The sequence below is a fragment of the Orycteropus afer genome, unplaced genomic scaffold (assembly GCF_000298275.1).
Source record: "Orycteropus afer afer isolate SDZICR_OR568_19922 unplaced genomic scaffold, OryAfe1.0 scaffold00844, whole genome shotgun sequence".
Classification (NCBI taxonomy): Eukaryota; Metazoa; Chordata; class Mammalia; order Tubulidentata; family Orycteropodidae; genus Orycteropus; species Orycteropus afer.
The window spans coordinates 670,957-693,432 of NW_006922431.1; the positions used below are offsets into that span (position 1 = coordinate 670,957).

Here is a 22,476-nt window from a genome sequence, read left to right on the forward strand (position 1 = left end):
AAAACTCACATCAACACGTCACCACGGTAGGACAAACCGACAGACAAGTTTGCCTCCCTGTTGGAAACCTCTCGTACTACCCTTACCTGGGTCCCTGCGGCTGACTCCTCCTCTGTCCAGATTTCTAGGCCTTTTAATCTCCTTTCTCCCACTCTCCTGCCCTGCTGCTTTGGGCGTGCCTGAGTTCCTCTCTTCACCTGGATCCCTGCAACTGACTGCTCCTCTGTCTGAGTTTCTAGCTTTTAATCCCTTTTTTCTGCTCTCCCGCACTGCTGCTTTGGGTGTGCCTGAGTTCCTCTCCCCACTTGGATCCCTGCTGCTGACTGCTCCTCTGTCCGAGTTCCTGGCTTTTTTATCCCCTTTCTCCCACTCTCCTGCCCTGTTGCTTTCGGCACACCTGATTTCCCTGCTAGTTATACTCTACATAATACTTGAATTTTGTAAACTGATGAAAACAGATTTAACTGCTAACCAGAAGGCTGATGGTTCAAACCCACTAGCCACTCCTAGAGAGGAAGATTGAGCCACCTATCCATAGTGATACCACCTTGGAAAACCATAGGGGGGTCACTATGAGTCAGATCTGACTCAATGGCCATGAGTTTTGGGTTTGTTTTTTTTTTTTTTTTAAGATTACCTGCAGATTATACTGTGCACAATACTTGAATTTTGTAAACTGAAGACAACAGAATTATTTTTTAATAATAATAATAAATCTGTCATCTCAGTGATCCATGATGTCTATGAGGCATTCCTCCATAAACTCCTGAAGATTTGTGTTTAACTTGGGGATGAAAAGACTCAGAGAGAGAGCTTAAGATGCAACTTCTGATTGGCTAAAGAGGAAATATCAGAATAAATGTTTTGTTTCTAGAGAGTTTGGGTAAACACAAACATCTTCAAAAATTTTGAGTTCATGTTCAGTTATAAATGGTTGAAAACCAATTCAGCTTCTTCCAAATTCTTATTAAGGACACATGAATGTATAGAAATAATCAAAATGTCAATACCAATATATAATGTATTATGAATTCTGGAGAATATAGACACTGATTACTAAGAAAATATGAAGTAAATGTTCCATATTAAAAAAAACAATAAAAAAATGAAGAAAGTTTTAGGATCATATCATATACAAATAATAGTAACTTAACTTCTACTTTTACAAAATTCAGTATCTTTATTCTTATTACTGTGTATAAATATTTATACAAAATTTGATTTACAAACGTGGATTTTGGTGATCTTCACAAAAATGTTTCTGATTTTCTGCCTAAAGAATAAAATACACTAGGAAAATGCAGAATATTTTGTAAAGCAAAAATATGTGGTATAAATTTACATATATGCAAAGTTTGATTTACAAACATGAAACTATATACCCATGTTTTTGCTTGTGTTTGAGAAATCTAGATTTTTACAGTACTAGACAGTATCATGTGGTACTGTCACCAAAATACAAAAGTCTAACAAAGGAACAAATACAGCAACACATTTGAGACATAATAAAATTTAATAAACGGCTTATAGATATTTAGCCTCTCATATTATGCAGGGATGATAAATCATTCAATATATTGTTTTGGAACAACTTACTAACCAGTTTATTAAAGAAAATTTAGATTCTTATTTTATATCTTTATTAGTATTATTGGGTGCTGTTGAGTCAGTTTCGACTCTTAGCAACCCTAACTATGTACAATAGAACCAAATACTGCCTGGTCTTCTGCCATCCTCACAATCCTTGCTATGCTTGAGCTGACTGTTGCAGCCACTGTGTCAACCTACCTTGTTGAAGGTCTTCCTCTTTGTCTCTGACCCTCTACTTTACCAAGCATGATATCCTTCTCCAGAGGCTGGTCCCTTCTGACAACATGACCAACATGCAAGAGACAAAGTTTGGCCATTCTAGCTTTTAAGGTGCATTCTGGCTATACTCTTCCAAAACAGTTTAGTGCAGGTTTGACTTCTTTCTTCAGTACCATTGGTTCTTAATCATATGCCACCACCTGAAATGAATTAACATCCACCAGTTCTTTTTGTTACAGTGATTCTGTATTCCTTCCATCTTCTTTTGATGCTTCCTGTATCATTCAGTATTTTTCCCATAGAATCTTTTCAATATTATAACTCGAGGCTTGAATTTTTTCCTCAGTTCTTTCAGCTTGAGAAATTCTGAGCATGTTCTTCCCTTTTGGTTTTCTAACTCCAGGTCTTTGCACTTTTCATTATAGTAATTGCCTTTGTCTGCTTGAGCTGCTCTTTGAAATCTTCTGTTCAGCTCTTTTATCTTGTCATTTCTTCCATTTGCTATAGCTACTCTTCACTCAAGGGCAAGTTTCAGAGTCTCTTCTGGCATCCATTCTGCGCTTTTCTTTCTTTCTCATATTTTTAATGACCTCTTGCTTTCTTCATGGATGATGTTCTTGATGTCATCTCACGGTTCTTCTGGTTTTTGGTCATTGGTGTTCAATGCATCAAATCTATTCTTCAGATGTTCTTTAAATTCAGGAGGGATATATTCAAGATCATATTTTGGCTCTCGTGGACTTGTTTTAATTGTCTTCAACTTCAAGTTGAACTTGCATATGAGCAATTGATGGTCTGTTCCACAATCAGCTCCTGGCCATGTTTTGGCTGAAGACATTGAGTTTTCCATTGCCTCTTGCCACAGATGTAGTCAGTCTGATTCCTGTGTATTCCATCTGTCATAGTCCATGTGTATAGTCACTGTTTGTATTGTTGAGAAAAGGGATTTACAATGAATAAGTTGTTGGTCTTGCAAATTTCTATCATGCGATTTCCAGCATTATTTCTGTCACCAAGGCCAAATTTTCCAACTACTGATGATTCTTCTTTGTTTCCAACTTTTGCATTCCAGTCAACAATGATAATTAACATATCTTGGTTGTATGTTTGGTCAATTTCAGACTGCAGAAGTTGACAAAAATCTTCAATTTCTTCATCTTTGGCTTTGGTGGTTGATGCATAAATTTGAATAATTGTCATATTAACTGGTCTTCCTTGTAGGCATATGGATATTATCCTATCACTGACAGCACTGTACTTCAGGACAGATCTTGAAACATCCTCTGTGATGATGAATGTCATGCCATTCCTCTTCAAATTGTCATTCCTGGCATAGTAAATCATATGGTTGTCTTATTCAAAATGGCCAAAACTGGTCCATTTCAGCCCACTAATGCCTAAGCTATCAATCTTTATGCATTCCATTTCATTTTTGACAACTTCAAATTTTCCTAGATTCATACTTCATACATTCCATGTTCCAGTTATTAATGGATGTTTGCAGCTCTTTCTCCTCAATTTGAGTCATGCCATGTCAGCAAATGGAGGTCTCAAAAGTTTTACTTTATCCATATCAATCAAGTTGGTCCTAATCTGATGATGGAGCTCTTTCCTAGTCATATTTTGAAAGCCTTCTGACCTAATGGACTCATCCTCCAGCACTGCATCAGATAACATTTCCAGGCTATTCATAAAGTTGTGAAGTAATGTATCAGACAGTGTTTCTCTGCTATTCATAAGGTTTTCCCTGGTCATTTCTTTGAGAAATGCATGGCCTCTTCCTTCTTCCTAGTCTGTCTCAGTCTGTAAGCTTCACTGAAACCTGTGCAGCATGTGCATCCCTGCCAGCACTTGAAACACCAGTGGCACAGTCTCATGCCTCACAGCAACACTTAAGCCACAATAGTACGACAAAATGACAGACAAGTTTGTCTCAATTAGCTGTTCAAAAACTCTCTGCCCTCCCCTTACCTGGATCCCTGGCATTGTTCTGCTCTGTTGTCCCCCTGGTTTCACTTTCCCCCATTTTCCTGTCTGGTGAGGGAGGGCCCTGGGTCTGTCCCCTTATATGGGTCCCTGGCTGCTGTTCTGCTCTGTCATCCCTTGTGGCTTCACTTTTCCCCTGCTTTCCTGCCTGTTGGAGGTGAGGCCTGAGTTCTTCCCTTTACCTGAATCCCTGACTGATGCTCTCCTCTGTCATTCCCCTGGCTTCTCTTTCCACCACTTTCCTGGCTGGTGAGGGTAGGGCCTTTGTCCCTCCCCTTACCTGGATCCCTGGCTGCTGCTTTGCTCTATCTACAGAAACTGGATTACATGATAAAAAAAAGGGTCACTTGACCAAGAGGATATACAATATCATACAAATAATAAATATCTATGTTCCCCATGATAGAGTTCTAAAATACACAAAGGAAACATTAACTGAATTAAAAGGAGAAGTAGACAATTCTACAATAGCAGAAAGAGACTTTAACACATCAGTTTCAATGAAGGACATATCAACTAAAAAAAAAGTACAACAAAGATACAGAAGCTCTCAAAATGCAATCAACCAAATCAACCTCATTGACATATACAGAACACTTGACCCAATACAATGCACATTCTTTTCCTGAGAATGTGGATCATTCTCCAGGATAACCCTTATCTTAGACCACGAAACAACCCTCAATAAATTTAAGAACATCAAAATACTATGAAGCATCGTCTCTGATCACAATGCTATAGAATAGAAATCAATAATAGGAAAACTAGGAAAAATGCATATACACAGAAACTGAATAAAATGATACTAAGGAACTACTGGGTAACAGAAGAAATAAAGTATGAAATTAAAAAAAAAAAAAAAATCCTAAAAAGAAATTACGATAAAAACACAACATACTGAAACCTTTGGTACACAGAGAAAGCAGTACCCATAGGCCAATTTACAGAAATAAATGCACACATCAGAAAAGAATAAATAAATAAACACTTTAAACCAAAAACTCCAATAACCACAAAGAGAGCAACAAAAGAAGCCTACAAACTCCAGAAGAAAGGAAATAAAGATCAGAGCAAAAATAAATGAAACAGAAAACAAAAAGAAAAGAAAAAATCAAGACTTAGAAGCTGGTTCTTTGAAAAGATTAACAAAGTCAACAAACCATTGCCAAATTTAACTGAAGAAAAGAAATATAAAATACAAATAAAATGAATAATAAATGAAATGAGTCACAACAGAACCAACTGAAAGAAAAAATAAAAGATAACAATACTATGAAACATTGTGCTCCAACAAATTAAAAAATCTAGAAGAAATGGAAAAATTTCAGGAAATACAAGAACTAAACTAACACAGACTGAGGTACAAAACTTGAACAGACCCATAACAAAAGAAGAAATTGAGCAGATCATTAAAAACAAACTCTCCACAATAATAAGGCATGCCCCAGATGATTTCACTGGAGAATTCTATCAAAAGTTCAGAGAAGAGTTGACACCTATCCTAGTCAAAATATTCCAGAACATAGAAAAGGGTGGAATACCCCTAAATTCATTCCATGAAGCAAGCATAACCTTGGTACCAAACTCAGGTAAAACTTAAAAAAAAAAAAAATTCACTGCCATCTAGTAGATCCAACTCACAGTGATCCCCACTGGGTTTCTGAGGTGGTAAATCTTTACAGAAGTAGATTTTCCCATCTTTCTGCCGTGGAGTAGCTGATGAGTTTGAACTGAACCAGGTAAAGACATCACTTAAAAGGAAAACTACAGGCCAATATCCCTCATGAATTGTTGTTATTGTTGTTAGGTGGCATCGGGTTGGCTCCAATTCATAGCAACTCTATGTACAACAGAATGAAACTGCCTGATCCTGTGCCAGTCTCACAATCCTTGCTATACCTGAGCCCATCGTTACAGGCACTGTGTCAATCCTTGTCATAGAGGGCCTTCCCCTTTTTCATTGACACTCCACTTTACCAAGTATGATATCCTTCTCCAGGGAATGGTCCCTTCTGACAACAGGACCAAAGTAAGAGAGATGAAGTCTGGCCATTCTCCCTTCCAAGGAGCATTACATTCCAGCTGTACTTCTTCCTGGACAAATTTGTTAGTTCTTTGGGCAGTCAATGGTAGTTTCACCATTCCTCACCAACACCACAACTCAAAAGCATCAATTCTTCTTCAGTCTTCCTTATTCATTGTCCAGTTCTCACATGCAAGTGAGGCTATTGAAAATACCATGACTTGGGGTAGGTGTACCTTTGTCTTCAAAGAGACATCTTTGCTCTTCAGCAGTTGAAAGAGGTCTTGTGCAGCAGATTTGCCCAGTGCAATATGTCATCTGATGTCTTGACTGCTGCTTCTGTAGGGGTTGATTGTGGAACCAAGTAATATGAAATCTTTGACTTCAGTCCTTTCTCCATTTATTGTGATGCTGCTTATTAGTCCACTTGTAAGGATTTTCATTTTCTTTATGTTGAGAAGTAATCCATACTGCAAACTGTAGTCTTTAATCTTCACTAGTAAATGCTTCAAGTCATCCTCACTTTCAGCAAGCAAAGTTGTGTCATCTGCATTTCACAGGTCGTTAATAAGTCTTCCTTTCATCCTGATGCCGTGCTCATCTTTATACAGTCCAGCTTCTTGGATTATTTGCTCAGCATACAGACTGAATAAATATGGTGAAAGGATACAACCCAGACACACCCCCTTCCTGATTTTATACTATGTAGTATCCCCTTGTTTGAACAACAGCCTCCTGGTCTATGTACAGGTTCCTCATGAGCACAAGTAAGTGTTCTGGAATTCCCATTCTTCCAATGTTATCAATAACTTGTTATGATCTACACAATCAAATGTTTTAGTATAGTCAACAAAACACAAGTAAATAACTCTCATGAATATAGATGCAAAAATCTTCAACAAAACCCTAGCCAATAGAATGCAATATTATATCAATAAACAATATACCATGTCCAACTGGAATTCATACCAGTTATGCAAAGATGGTTCAACATCAGAAAAACAATCAATGTAATCCATCAAATAAATAAAACAAAGGAAAAGAACCACATGATCATATCAATCAATGCAAAAAATTCATTTGATAAAATCCAGCACCCATTACTGATAAAAACTCTCAACAAAATAGGAATAGAAGGAAAATGTTTCAACATAATTAAGGGCATATGCACAAAACTAACAGCCAACATTATTATCAACAGAGAGAAACTGAAAGGATTTCCATTGCAAATGGAACCAGACAAGGATGCTCTCTATCACCACTTCTATTCAATATGTATTGGAAGTCCTAGCCAGGACAATAAGGCAAGAAAGCTCTGGTAACATAGTGCCTAAGGCACTTGACTGCTAACCAGAAGGCTGGCAGTTCAAATCCACCAGCCACCCCTTGGAAGGAAGGTTGGGCAATCTACTTCCATAGTGATACTGCCTCAGCAACCCAAGGAGGGGTTGCTATGAGTCAGTGCTGACTCGACGGCACATAACAACAATAACAACAAACTAGCAAAGATGAAGTATGATCCAATCACAGAAAACCCAAGAGATTCAGCAAGAAAACTACTGCAACTAATTGAAAGATTTAGCATAGTGTCAAAATACAAAATTAGCACATAGAAATCAGTTAGATTCCTCTACATCAACAAAGAGATCTCTGAAAACTAAATAAGGAAACAAGACTGTTTAGAATAGGTACCAAAAAGATAAAATACTTAGGAATAAATCTTACCAGGGACATGAAAAACCTATATGAAGAAAACTATAAAATCTTACTACCAGAAACTATAAAAGATTCACATAATTGGAAGAACATGACATGCTCATGGATAGGAAGGCTGAATATTATGAAAATGTCAATACTACCCAATTCAATGCAATACTGATCCATATTCCATCAATGTTCTTTAAGGACACAGAAAAACCAATCACTAATTTTATATAGAAAAGAAAGAGATCAGATAAACAAAACACTACTGAAAAAAGAAGAACAAAGTAGGAGATCTCACACTCTCCGATCTCAAAACCTACTAGACAGCCTGTTATTTGTACAAGATTTATACACAGATCAGTGGCAGAATTGAGAATCCAGAAATAGATACATCTATCTATGGACAGCTGATGTTTGACAAAGGGCTGAAACACATTAAATGGGGGATAGATAGTCTCTATAGCAAATGGTGCTGGCAAAACTGGATAGTTAGTTACAGAAAAATGAAGCAAAAATCCATACCTCATGCCATACACTAAAACAAGCTCGAGATGCATTGAAGACCTAAATGTAAAACTTAAAACTATAAAATCCATCAAAGATAAAATAAGAGCAAACTTGAAAAACAACTCAAACCCACTGCCATTGAGTCAAATCTGACTAATAGTGACCTCATAGGGTATCCAAGGCTGTAAATCTTTAAGGAAGCAGACTGCCTCATCTTTCTCCTATGGAGCAGCGGGTGGGTTGGAATAGCTGACATTCTGGTTAGCAGCCAAATGTGTTAGCCATAACACAACCATAGTCCCTAGGGGCAAACTTAGTGTCCCTAATTTATGACATAAATAGGCTACCAAACATAAGTAAAAATGCACAAACAGCAGAAGATAAACTAGATGGCCAAGATCTTCTAAAAATTGAATTCTTATGCACATCAAAAGACTTCTCCAAGAAGAGTAAACAGAGAAAATACAGACTGGGAAAAAAACATTTGACAGTGACATTTCTGACAAGGAACTTATATCTAAAATGTATAGGAAGCATCAACACCTCAACATCAAAAAAACAAGCAATTCAACTCAAAAATGGGCAGAAGACATGAACAGACAATTCACCAAAGATGATATTCAGGCATCCAACAAACACATGAAGAAAGGTTCATGTTCATTAGCTATTAGAGAGATACAAACATAAACAAAAATGAGAAATCATCTTACCCCAGCAAGAATACCAAAGTTCAAAGGACAGAAAATAACAAATGTTGATGAGGGTATGGAGAGATTGGCATCCTCAAACACTGCTGGTGTAATTGTAAAATGGTACAACCACTGTAGAAAATGGTATGGCACTTCCTTAAAAACGTTGGAACTGGAAATACCATTTGATACAGCAGTCCCACTACTAGGAATACATCCTAAAGACATGAGATCATGGACACCAATAGATATATGCACACCCATATTCATCACTGTGCTATTCCTAACAGCAAAGAGATGGAAATCAAAGGATGAATGATAATCAAACTATGGTACATACACACTATGGAATATTATGCAACAATAAAGAATAATGAAGAATCCATCAAACACCTCATAACATGGATGAACTTGGAGGACACTATGTTGAGTGAAATAAGTCAATCACAGAAGAACAAATATTGTATGAGTCTGTTATTATAAAAAGTCAAGGAAAGATTTCCACTGGAAAGAAATTTTCTTTGTTGGTTACCAGGGATAAGAGGGAAAATTGCTGGCTAGTTAAGAGACAGGTGTTGATTTTGGTGAAGGAAAAAGCAATACAGCAAAAGTGTGTGACCAGCACAATATCACTAAGGAAAAAGGAAGATATAGAGAGGTGCACAAGAGGTACAGACAACAAAGGCGAACACTGTTACATACACAACACTGCATTATCAGTAATAACATACACTAATCTACAAGTGGATACATAGGTAGACAAGCAAGAAGATCAGGTATGGGTAGGTGAAAGGGAACATATCCATGACCATATGTAGGTTTGGCAGACAATATTCCTACATATGTGTTTGTATGTCCTATAAAAATGTCCATATACATTATAAGAGAGGCTTTGACTGCTAACCAGAAGGTTGGCAGTTCAAACCCACCAGCAGCTCCACAGAAGGAAGATGGAGCAATATACTTCCAAAAAGATTTACTGCTTGGAAATGGGGGTCACTATGAGTCAGAATCGACTTGATGGCAGTGGGTTTGGTTTGACTCTTTTTTTATACATTATAAAACTAAAAGTGAATGAAGTTAAGATAACTTCTTAGTCACAACCAAGTACCTTGAGAGAATGAGTCAGTGGACCTACAGCCTCAGGACCATGGTCAAGGGGGACATCAGTTTCAATTGGCACAACATACTACACAAAAACGTTCTGCATCCTACCTTGGTGAGCAGTGTCTGGAGTCTTAAAAGTTCACGTGTGATCGTCTAAAGTGCAATTGTTTGTCTCTCCTCGTCCAGAGCAAGAAAGAGTGAAGAAAACCAAACACATATGGAAACAATTTGCCCAGGGGACTAAGAGACTACAGAAAGCTCAGCCTACACACCCCTGAGATGAGAAAAACAAGATGGTGCCAAGCTACCAATACCAGCCACTCATAAAGGAATCAAAATTGGAGATAGTAGATAGAATGGGAGAAAAAATGTGGCACAAAATTTTAAAACTTTAAAAAGACCAGGATTACTGATCAGATAGAGATTGTTGAAACCCCCAAGATTATAGCCTGAGTCACTCTTCAGGCCTGGAATTGGACTCACTCCCATGGCTCAACTCAAGAGAGCAATAGGACTACAAGCTGAACCACTACACCAGGGAGAGGCACTCCTTAGAACAGTCAACCATGGATGATCAGAATGGCAGCATTTGCACAGGGAAAAGCTAGACATGCAGGAATGCATAGGTAAGAAGGACACAGGGAAGGGGCAACCACGGGGAGTAGGTGGGAGGAGAGCTGCTAAATTATGGGGATATAATCAGTATCACAAAACAAAATATATTTGAACTGGTGAGTGTAAAATAAATCTGCTCTGTAAAACTGCACCCAAATCACAATAAAAAGTTAAAAAAAAAAAAAAAACTGAAGTAAGAATTCCTTTGTGGATTTGGCACCCCTCTGGAAATCTGAAGATTACTCTGAAAAGCCCAAGTGGCCAGAAACAGATGACCTCTGAGGTAGACAACTGATCCCATGATCACAGAACAAGATCTTAATGCCACCTGCTGTAATTTTTGGATTTTATTTCATAATTGTTGTTGTTAGTCAATTTCAACACACAGCAATCCTATGTACAATACATTGAACACAGCCTGGTCTTGCATTATCACTACAATCATTGCTATGTTTGGCCCCACTGTTATAGCCTCTGTGTCAATGCATCTCATTGAGAGTCTTGCTCTTTTTCGCTGACACTCTACTTTACCAAACATGGCATCACAGACTGGTCTCTCCTGATGACATGTCCAAAGTACATGAGATGAAGTCTTGCCGTATTCACTTCTAAGAAGTATTCTGGCTATACTTCTTCCAAGACAGATTTGTTCATTCTTCTGGCAGTCCATGGTATATTTAATATCCCTTGCCAACACCATAATTCAAACACATAATTCTTCAGTCTTAATTATTCATTGTCCACCCTTTGTGTGCATATGAAGTGATAGAAAATACCATGGTTTGGGTCAGGAGCACATTAATCTTCATAGTGACATCTTTGCTTTTTAACACTTTAAGGAGGTCTTTTTCTAAAGCCCAATGTAGTATGTCATTTAATTCCCTGAGTGCTGTTTCCACAGATATCAATTGTGGATTCCAGTAAAATGAAATCCATAACATCAATCTTTTCTCCATTTATCATAATGTTGCTTATTGGTGCAATTGTGAAGATTTTTGTTTTCTTTATGTTGAAGTGTAATCCATACTGAAGTCTGGAGTCTTTGATCTTCATCAATAAGTCCTTCAAATCCTCTTTGCTCTCAGCAAGCAAAGTTGTGTAATCTAAATATCACTGGTTATTAATGAGTCTTCCTTCAATCCTGATGCTCTTCATACAGTCCAGCTTCTCAGATCATTTTCTTAGCATACAGGTTGAATAAGTATGGTGAACGGATACAACCCTGATGCAAACTATTTCTGATTTTAAGCCATGCAATATTCCCTTGTTCTTTTGGAAAAACTACCTCTTGGCCTATGTACAGGTTCCTCATGAGCACAATTAAGTGTCCTGAAATCCAATTCTTCACAATAACTTTTCTTCATAATTGTAGCTATTCTTATATTACTAGCTGCACTTGGTACTGTGGACTTCTCTCACTGTAAAACGTTATTCCCCCGTGTAGGTTACTAAAGGAATTTATTTTGTTGTAGCTGTTGTTTTTATGCTATTTCCTTTATTACATTTCTTCTGGATAGTTTGCCTTCATTATTAAACTCTCCTTAAGTTCTCTCTTCCTACTTACACTAATCTTCTCTGATATTTGGAAGAAAAAATGCATTTGTTAGACTAGCTCAGTTGGTAGCTACTACTGGTAACTTAACTGATTTGGATTTACCACCATTCCCTTAAGTCTATGCATGAAAATCCAGACCTACTAGTATATAACAACAACATTATTAGTGTTATCTTTATCAGTTTACAGCCTTGTGCCCACTGCTAATTTTAGAACTCTACTACAAAGGATTACATACTTTAAAGGAGTCAAATTATCAGAGGAGACTGATCTCACATGCTGAATTGGTCTTTAGAAAACAAAACTGTTCCTCTAATGTGGTTTTTTTGCAATACTGGTAATAGTCAGCTCACCTAATAACATTCAGCCTAATTATAGCCAGCTTACCATGAAGTTGAGGCCTAATAACATAGCAAGGTGAAAGTAAAGAGATTTATCAATCACTTGATTGATAACATAAAACTCCAGAATATATAACTAAATTCCTTGTTGAAGAAAAGTTAGTCCTATGTGTCAGCACCCTCTAGCAGTGGCTTGATCAAAAGTCAGAAATGTGTACGCAAACTTCAAAACCTGAGGCATTTGGTAAAACTAAACATGCTGACCCAGGTCCAAACTAGATTACATTTTACTTTAGACTCCATTTGCCCTTTAACCTTACTTATACTTCTTACCTGCAGCTGGACTTTAAAAAAAAAAAAAAAAAAAAACTTTAACTGCCTTTATCAAATAAGAGTAGGGGTTGTTGTTGTTGTTGTTGTTTTTATGTGCCATCAAGTTGGCCCCAACTCATAGTGACCCCTCCTTGGGTTTCCGAGGCAGTATCACTACAGAAGTAGGATTGCTCAAACTTCCTTCCAAGGCTTGAACCACCAGCCTTCTGGTTAGCAGTCAGGTGCCCTAGGCACTATGCTACCAGAGCTCCTAAGAGTAAGGGTAAGGAATGGCAATTGTGCTACTCTGGGAAACTCTCTGCCCACACTTTTTTTTGTAAAACCAGTTCTAGGAAAGATTGCTTATGCCAGAATCCCTGCAAAACTTATTTTATAAAATGCTTATCCTTGCCAGTCCCAAGATACCTACAAATTAGAAAAACAAGTTATTTTGAAATGTTTGTGCTCTTTCAACCAGACCTTCTGGAATTTCATGATAACCACATGATTGATTGCACAGAGCCTTGCCAATCAGAAAGTTACCTGTTAGCTCCTGATATTTCATATTTAAACTGTCCTCTGAATCTAACACATCAGAGCACATTGTACTTTCACTATTGTGTTGCTCAGTTCAAACTATCTGTGTATTCCTCATAAAACTTTCTGCTTTTCCTCCTGAAGTGCATTGAGTTTGTTTCCATGACACTCTTAAAATTCTTTTATTTTGAAGAAATATAAACATAACAAAACATTTTCCATTTTAACCATTTTTACACACACAATTCTGTGACATTAAGTACTTTCTGCATGTTGTGTAACCATTACTATTATCTGTTTCCAAATTTTTCCGTCATCCTTAATAGAAACTCAATACCAGTAAAGAAATACCTCCCCCTTTTACATCTTCTACCACCCCTCATAACCACCAAAAATGGCTATTATCAGAAAAGTTAAAAATAATGCTTGTTGGTGAGGTTATAGAGAAATTGGAACTCTCATACATTGCTTCAGTTTAGGTTTCCAGTGGGATGGCAGCCATTTCATTAGTGATCTCCAAAAGCAGAATGTGAAAGGCTTTTCTCTAATATCATTTAGCTTCTTAAGAGAAGATACTGATATGCTGTTTGGGAGGTACATGCCCCTGTGAGCATATGGGAGTGAGGTGTGGAGAGAGAGAAAGGGAGACATTTCTTTCTTTCAATCTCTCTGTGTCAGTATTAGACCTCACCATCCCCTTTACCTACATCCTGGAATCCCAAACATCTCAGGGATTCTGGAAGATGAACCTGTGGTGATTCAGAGTTAGCCTGCTCAACTCTCCCAGCCCAATTACCACTCCTTTGTTTTCTATCTTTGAGACATTTATTGAGATCTCTTGTCTGTTCCTAACCTCTATCCTATTTTCTTTTTTCTTGTGAGTCAAAACTTTTTTTCCTTTGTTAATTGTTACTACTAGTTGTTATTTTTGTTTATATCTTAATAGGAAAAAAGAAAAATTAATGTAGCCTATGATTATAACTATAATTTAAGTACTTTATTGTTTATTTAAAAAATAAAGTTATAAAACAGATAGAATTATCTTTTTACAAAGGAAAAATAGTTATAATAAAATGCAACAAAATTTTAGCGATGATCATGTATAGAAGGGCTGAAGTGTAGAGAAAACATTTTTAAAATTTTTAAACTCTCACTCTTCAGCTCCTGTTAACATCACATTGTCCACTCTGAACTGAAAAGGAGAGACTGATAGATGCAATATTTTAGCTGTTGTTGTTGTTGTTGTTATGTGCCATTGAGTCAACCCCAACTAATAGTGACCCCTCCTTGCGTTTCTGAGGCAGTATCACTACAGATGGGCTCTCTGGTAGCATAGTGCCTAAGGCACTTGACTGCCAACCAGAAGGCTGGCGGTTCAAACCCACCAGCCACTCCTTGGAAGGAAGGTTGGGCAATCCTACTTCCATAGTGATACTGCCTCGGAAACCCAAGGAGGGGTCGCTATGAGTCAGGGCCAACTCGAGGGCAAATAACAACAACAACAACATCACTACAGAAGTAGATTGTCCAGCCTTCCTTCAGAGGAGTGACTGGTGGGTTTGAACTGCCAGTCTTCTGGTTAACAGCCAAGGGCCTTAGGCACTATGCTACCAGAGCTCCTGAGTCACCATAAATATTGTCAGGTCTCTGTTACTAATGATAAAATGAATGGTAGATATTGAGATAATAACCAGAAGACTTTGTTACAAGTACCTACTGAATAGCTAGTTCTGTGCCATTTCAGAGTAGAAAAGAAGACATGTTATTTATAGTCTTGATAAGCTGCAGAAATGAGATAAAATGCATTTTAAAAAATACACTTCTGATACTGTTTCATTAAGTGTATACAGGAGTACTTAAGGCATATAGAGAAAACGTTGGATGAAAATAATCAGGAAAGACTTCTTGAAAGAGGTGAGTCATAAATCAAGATCTAAGTAAAAAAGATAAATACATCTTCTGTGAAGTGTTTCAAATAACCACCTATTCTCTATCTCTACTAAGAAGATCACAAGAAGAAATGTGCTCATTCCATTTTGTCCCTTTTTCAAAAATTGTAAACAGTTGTTTAACTAAAATTTTATAATAGAAATACATCTCCTTAATTTAGTTCAACAGTTCAGATATAAATTCATTTCAGTTGCATCAATTAATTATGTATTATAAAAATAAAAACTAAGACTAGTTTCAGTAGAACTAGTATGATAAAACTGGGGTCACAAAGTATTCAAATTTTCCAAGAAGGGTTTTTAAAAAAATTCTCCTCACCAAAATATGTTAACTGTCCTTTTGTTTTCATATACAGAAACCATCTACTGTCAGTTTATACTAATCCCCTTCACTGTATGTAGTATACATTTCTATATCTGCATTTATTACTTTGTATAATAATTATCTGCTTGATGAATCTATTCTCCTACAAGGCTATGTCAACATTTGTGGGAAATAACTAGAAAAAAATGAGAGAAGAAAAGGATGAAGGGATGATAGATGGAAGCAGTGAGTAAGTGGAAGAATGAGAGTCAGGGATGCAAAGAGGGAACAAAGGAAGGAAAGAGGACAGAAGGGACAAGATTGAAGTCTCTAGCAAGTTAGACTTTTTTTTCTAGGAGAAAAGATCTGATTCCTCTGATCTAACCTCATTCAAAACTATTGAATTGTAACATAAGAGAATTTGATTTGAACAGAAGGAATCTAAAGCAGCTAAATGAGATACTGAGTAGCAGTGTTTACTCTTTCCCTTCTACAAGTAATGACAGGGTAACTCATGTCACTATGGAAAGGTTTAAATTTACAGCCCTGATAACCAGAACAACCAAACTCACTGCCATAGAGTTGATTTAGACTCATAGCGACCCTTCCTTGGGTTTCTGAGGTGGTCACTATGGAAGTAGATTGCCCAACCCTCCTTCTGAGGAGTGGCTCGTGGGCTTGAACCACCAGACTTCTGGTTAGCAGTCAAATGCCTTAAGCACTAGGACTCCAAAATACCAAAACCACATTCACTGCTATTGAGTTGATTCTGACTCATAGCAACCCCCACTGGTTTCCAAGGCTGGAAATCTTTACAGGACCAGATGGCCTCATCATTCTTCCACAGAGCCACTGGTGGGTTCAAACCACTGATCTTTTGATTAGCAGTCAAATGCTTTAACCACTACACCATCACAGCACCTTTGATGCAGCCAAAAATAAAAAAAGGAGCTCACCTACTGTTCTGGTTATCCAGTGCCACTCTGACAAGAAATATACCACAAATGGGATGACCTTAACAAACAGGAGTTTATTCTTACAATTGGGAGGCTTTAAGTCCAAGTTCAAAAGGCCAAGCTCTAGGGGCTGGTGAAAGCCTCTCAACCTTAGGGTCCAGCTCTGCCTCCTGCTCCTGGCCCACTGGAGCTAGAGGCATTTCTTCACTCAGACAGCTGCTGGTTGCTGAGGCTGAGAAGCCCCAAGGTTGACAAGTAAAAAGAGCACAGTCCCGATGTTACCCAACCACATGGCAGGCCATTAACTTAAGTCCATTATAGGTCACGAGGTCGGCAGAGCATAGCAGGCTGCTGAGCAACCAAACGGCTACATGCAGGCATGCAGGGTCCAAGCGTGCCATAGGTTAGAGACCATTCCCAAGGCTTCTCCTTATATACAAGAAGCAGACCACATTCCCAAAGGCAGCTACTCAGCTGCTTGTGGTAGATCCAACCATGGAATTGATTGCCAATCTCATCATGGGGAATAACTACCACCAACTGCCTAGCCACTCAACCAGGCCCAGACAAGTTGACACACAAACATAACTACCATACCTACAGTCAAAGAAATGAAATGGTATAAATTTATTTCATTTTCAATGAGTTTTAGGGACTATTCCAACATTTTAATCTATGAGGATCTTTGGAGGTATTAGTTAATTCTATGAATTCACAATTCTGGTAAACTAGCCTTTCTGTTTTTCCTTTAAGGAGATCTTACGACTCCATAGCCTCTTCATGGCATTCTTTACGTCCTCATTTCTCAGAGTATAGATGAGTGGGTTTAGCATGGGGGTGATGGTAGTATAGAACACAGACACAGCCTTATCCAATGGGAAGGTAGTAGATGGACGGAGATAAATAAAAATACAAGGGACAAAGAAGAAAATCACTACAGTCAGATGAGATCCGCAGGTAGAGAGAGCCTTGCGCCGGCTCTCTGCGGACCGCTTCCGAAGACTGAATAAAATGACTGTGTAAGAGGCCAAAAGAATGAGGAAACATCCCAGGGAGATGAGACCACTGTTGGCAATCACCAACATGTTTACCAGGCTTGTATCTGCACAGGCAAGTTTTAAGACTGGGTGGACATCACAAAAGTAGTGGTCAATGATTTGGGCATTGCAGAAGGGCAGCTGAAAGGTCAGGACGGTCTGAACAAAGGAATGCCCCAAAGCCCCCAACCAGGACAGTGATGCCAGCACAGAACATACATTGGCACTCATGATGGTAGTATAACGGAGTGGGTGGCAGATGGCGGCATAACGGTCAAAAGCCATGACAGTCAAAACAAAAATCTCAGCACAACCAAAGAAGTGGAAGGTGAACATCTGTGTTACACAGCCCCAGTAGGAAATCGTCTTTTTCTCAGAGATGAAGTCTGCAATCATCTTGGGTGCTGTGGCTGAGGAGTAGGCAATGTCCACAAAGGACAGGTTACTAAGGAAGAAATACATTGGTGTGTGGAGCCGGGGGTCGGAGAAGACAGTAAGCAAGATGAGCAGATTTCCCACCATAATCACTATGTAGAAGACAAGAAACAGGGCAAAGAACATGAGCTGCATTCTAGGATCTTGGGACAGTCCCAGGAATATAAACTCAGTGACATTGTTAACTACTTCCATTGGAATCCAGGCAGGGCTGGTGGAATGGCTCTGGTTCTCTGGAAATAAATAAATAAATAAACATATTTAAACCACTGTAAGCATGGTAAAGTTTAACAGGAACAATCTTATAATAAAAATCTTTAAATGATGCTAAATGTATTAGAGGAAAGTCTTTGTATTTCTTGAGCATAGATATTGGGTATTTTTCTGATTATTAATTTTCTTATCACATTCTTGACTCACATTTGCTTTTCTGTTTCACTTAGCCCTACAGTCCCTTCACCCCAATATATATATATAGTCTGTATTTAGTCTGAGTTTCTTTCTACTGGATTTAATGTTTTTCCCTAATCATATCCCTCTCCCTCTCCATCTCCCTGATAGAAATTCTCTTTGAAGCAAAAACTTAAATAATTTTAAATGGATAAATTAATGTTTAAGATTGAAGATAAAAGCAAGAGTCTGAGATCTAATATCTAAAATTTCTACTGAAGCATTTTAATATAATATATACTTACCAACTTTAGAAGACTTGACGTGCTGTCAAGTCGGACCCGACTCATAGCGACCCCTCCTTGGGTTTCCGAGGCAGTATCACTACAGAAGTAGATTGCCAAACCTTCCTTCTGAGGAGTGGCTGGTGGGTTTGAACCACCAGCCTTCTGGTTAGCAGTCAAGTGCCTTAGGCACTACGCTACCAGAACTCCTAGGTTCCCCTTAATCAAGTAAAGAAGGCTCAGTTTTCTATTTCTAAATTAGACACAAAGTTACAACACATTTCAAGGTTAAAAGGAATCCTATCTATCAATCAATAAATAAAGTCATGCTTAATGACCGAATTTATACAGTGGCCTCCGCTTTATAATGTTCTACGTTTATCAACCAACATTGAAGGGAGGTTGAGTTCCAAGCCCTGATCTTAATATGGAAATTCCACTTTGCTTACCAGTAAAGAAAATAGGAGGAGTGATCAACCTATACAGAGAAGGGTCTTTTCCTACACTGCTCTGAAGATTTGAAAACATTAAAACTTTATCAAGGATAATATATTGTGGTTGCTGTTGTTGTAAGCTGCTTTTGAGTCAGCCCCCAACTCATAACAACTCTCACAGAACAATAAGATTGAATGAAATATACAAAATAATATTTCCAAATATTTTACCCCTCTTCATTATGCCCAATTTATTTGCCTTGAAACATTCAGATAACTCTTTGTCCTAACCCTAGGTAAAAATCAGGAATCAAATTTTTCCATAAAAATAATGCTATAAATAGTTAAAAGTAAATTAAGTGCTATTAGTACTTAATTAGTAATTTACTATTAGTAATTTAAAGGGAGCTCTAGTGGTGTAGTGGTTAAGGCATTTGAATACTATCCAAAAGGTCAGTGGTGAGAATCCACCAGCCACTCCATGGAGGAAAGATGAGGCAGTCTGCCTCTGTAAAGATTTCCTGCCTTGGAAACCCAATGAGGGTCACTGTGAATCAGAACCGACTCGTTGGCAGTGAGTTTAGTTTAGTTTTGTTGGTAATTTGAGCTATTTTAGCTTTCACAGGATGTTTGTGAGCATATTGTTGTTGTTAAGCATCGTTGGGTTGGCTCGGACTCACAGCAACTCTGTGTACAACAGAACCAGTCACTGCCCCTCCTGCACCAGCCTCACCAGCCTCACCAGCCTCACTATAACTGACCCCATCCTTGCAGCCATTGGGTCAGTCCATCTCCTTGAGGGCCTTCCTCTCCTTTGCTGACCTTCCATTTTACCAAGCATGATCTCCTTCTCCAGGCAATGGTCCCTTCTGACAACATGACCAAAGTAGGTCAGATGAAGTCTGACCATTCTCACTTCCAAGGAGTATTCCGGCTGCACTTCTTCCAGGACAGACTTGTTCATTCTTCTGACAGTCCATGGCACTTTCAGTATTCTTCAGCAACACCACAACTCAAAAGCATCATCTCTTCTTCAGTCTTCCTTATCCATGTCCAGCTTTGACACGCATATGAGACTACTGAAAATACTATGGCTTGGGTTAGGCACACCTTCGTCTTCAAGAGACATCTTTGCTCTTCAACACTTTTAAAGAGGTCTTTTGCAGCAGATTTGCCCAGACTGCTGCTTCATTTGTGAAATATAATCACCACTAATGGCATTGTTTCCAAAGGAAAATATGTTCTGAGTTTTAAGCAACACTGTTAAAAATTTATTTTTTGAACACAACATATTTCTAATTTATGAGCTCTTTTCATGCCTTATCTTAGAATAGTAGCAAATAGCATTTCAGGTAATCATTTTCAATTAAAATAAAGAAAGTTTGGAATAAATTACTAATGCTTTTTCTTTAACAGGAAAAAAGAAAGTTCAGGATGCATATAAGAACAAAGAATCAATAGGAGCAAAAAATGTCAAACCAAAGTAAGAACTTAAATCTACCAACAGAGTCCCTGTCAATGTTACTATATCTCACACAGCATGCTTTAATAAAATTATAACTTATTAATGACTCCTGTTTGATAAAGAGCATACTTAACTGTGTCTTCTGGATTCAGGTAATGAGTGGATAATTTTTCCCTAAGTCTCTTTTCTTACTAATTTTAAGAATTATGAGATATGGTCAGAGGTTATGAGATGTATATTAAGCATTGTTGTTGTTGTTGTTATGTGCCGTCGAGTCAGCCCTGACTCATAGCGACCCCTCCTTGGGTTTCCGAGGCAGTATCACTACGGAAGTAGGATTGCCCAACCTTCCTTCCGAGGAGTGGCTGGTGGGTTTGAACCGCCAGCCTTCTGGTTAGCAGTCAAGTGCCTTAGCCACTATGCTACCAGAGCTCCATATTAAGCATAACAGAACTAATATCCCCCATAGTAGTGATGCCTAAGTATCTTGAAGTATAATACAGCAACAAATAATGTATTGACATACAGAAATTGAGAAGTTTGATTTTTTTTGGTTGTACTAAAAAAAATAACACATTACCTTTTGTCCAGAGTTGAGTGTCTGGCCAATTCCTTTCCCTTAGACCCAAGTGGATTGAATGTAATTCACCAGAAAATCTGTGTTCTAATTAAAGAGATATATATGTCACATTAAATTAGGTGAATGATTTTTTTAAAAAAAGGAAAAATCACTATGGCATTATAGCCTCTTCTGCCTTGTGGGCTTAATGTCAGAATCACAGCAAGAAGATTCAGTTTTTCTGTTTCTCTGCCTAGTTCATTCAACAATTTTTTTCTTTAATAGCAGACCTTCTTATTTAAAAAATGTAGATTTCTGTGTATCAAAGCACCACAGACTTAAATTTCTACATTTCTCAACAGTGGAATTGTTTTCAACCCTGCTTTGCTAATTTAGTGTCCATTTTGTGGAAAGAGTATTTTTGCTATGCAACATTGTATGGAATTTTCAATCTTAAATCATCTTTTCTGCATGCTGTAACAGAAGGAGTTTTGCCCAGAACTTGAGTCAGTTGAGTGCTGACTGAATAACTTTACGTAAATCTGTTTATTTTCTTTGAATCTTGCTTTTCTCATCTATAAAAGAGGAATGATAAAATTATGTAGCTTACAAAACTGTTACAAAATAAAATGAGATCATCTATGTAACATTCTTTGTATTTATGAAATACTTTATAATTTGAAACTATGAAGTGAGATCTCTGTAGTAAGTACAATGTGTAATTTGATCTATTAAGCTATCTTATAAAAGTTATATTCTGTAACTAACAGCAACTTTTAACATCCATATATAATTTTATTCCTGAGATAATAGACTATCACATCTGGCCATTTGCATAGTAGAAACATAATTAATAGTAGTTAATAATTACTAAACTCTTTACTATGTTTCAGATGATGTGCTAAAACTTTTGCACGTGTTAACCAATTCTATCTTCAAAATAAGATCATGATTTTTATTGTCGCTATTTCACAGAGCAGAACATCAAAGTTTGAAGAGGTTAAGTAAATTATTCAGTTTAACACAGGAAATGAAGTAGTTAGCTGGTATTTGAATTGTGGTGTTCTGATTTCAGAACCCATTTTATACACCCCTCCTTAAAGCTAAATAAACAAACAAATGAATAAGCTTCACTTTTAAAAAATACTGCATTTAAACCAGAAATTGTTCTCTTATGCTATATAGTCCTTAGCTTGTAAGATATTCTTCCTGTCCCTAAAATCTTTAATACTTTAGTACACTATAACAGCACAAAATTCTGCCACCAGTTGGAAAAATCAATAGGGTTGAAAAAATATATAGGTAATAATAATAAATATGTGTGTGTGTGTGTGTATACACATAGTTCTTCAAACTCAACAAGTTAATTTCTACTCATAGCAACCCCCATTGGGTTTCCAAGGTTATAAATATTTAGAGAAGCAGACTGCTTCATCTTTCTTCCATGGAGTGGCTGGTGGGTTCAAAACACCAACCTT

The 22,476-nt window shown here is 37.5% G+C and overlaps 1 protein-coding gene across 1 annotated transcript; it reads right to left on the reverse strand.

The window, feature by feature from the left end:
* Nucleotides 1-17,122: 17,122 nt before the first annotated feature.
* On the reverse strand, nucleotides 17,123-18,233 carry LOC103212081 (olfactory receptor 4S2-like). The gene is given in 2 exon segments (XM_007958079.2): nucleotides 17,123-18,109; nucleotides 18,111-18,233. Coding segments are annotated over 2 exon segments (1,110 nt in total).
* Between the last annotated feature and the right edge of the window lie 4,243 nt (nucleotides 18,234-22,476).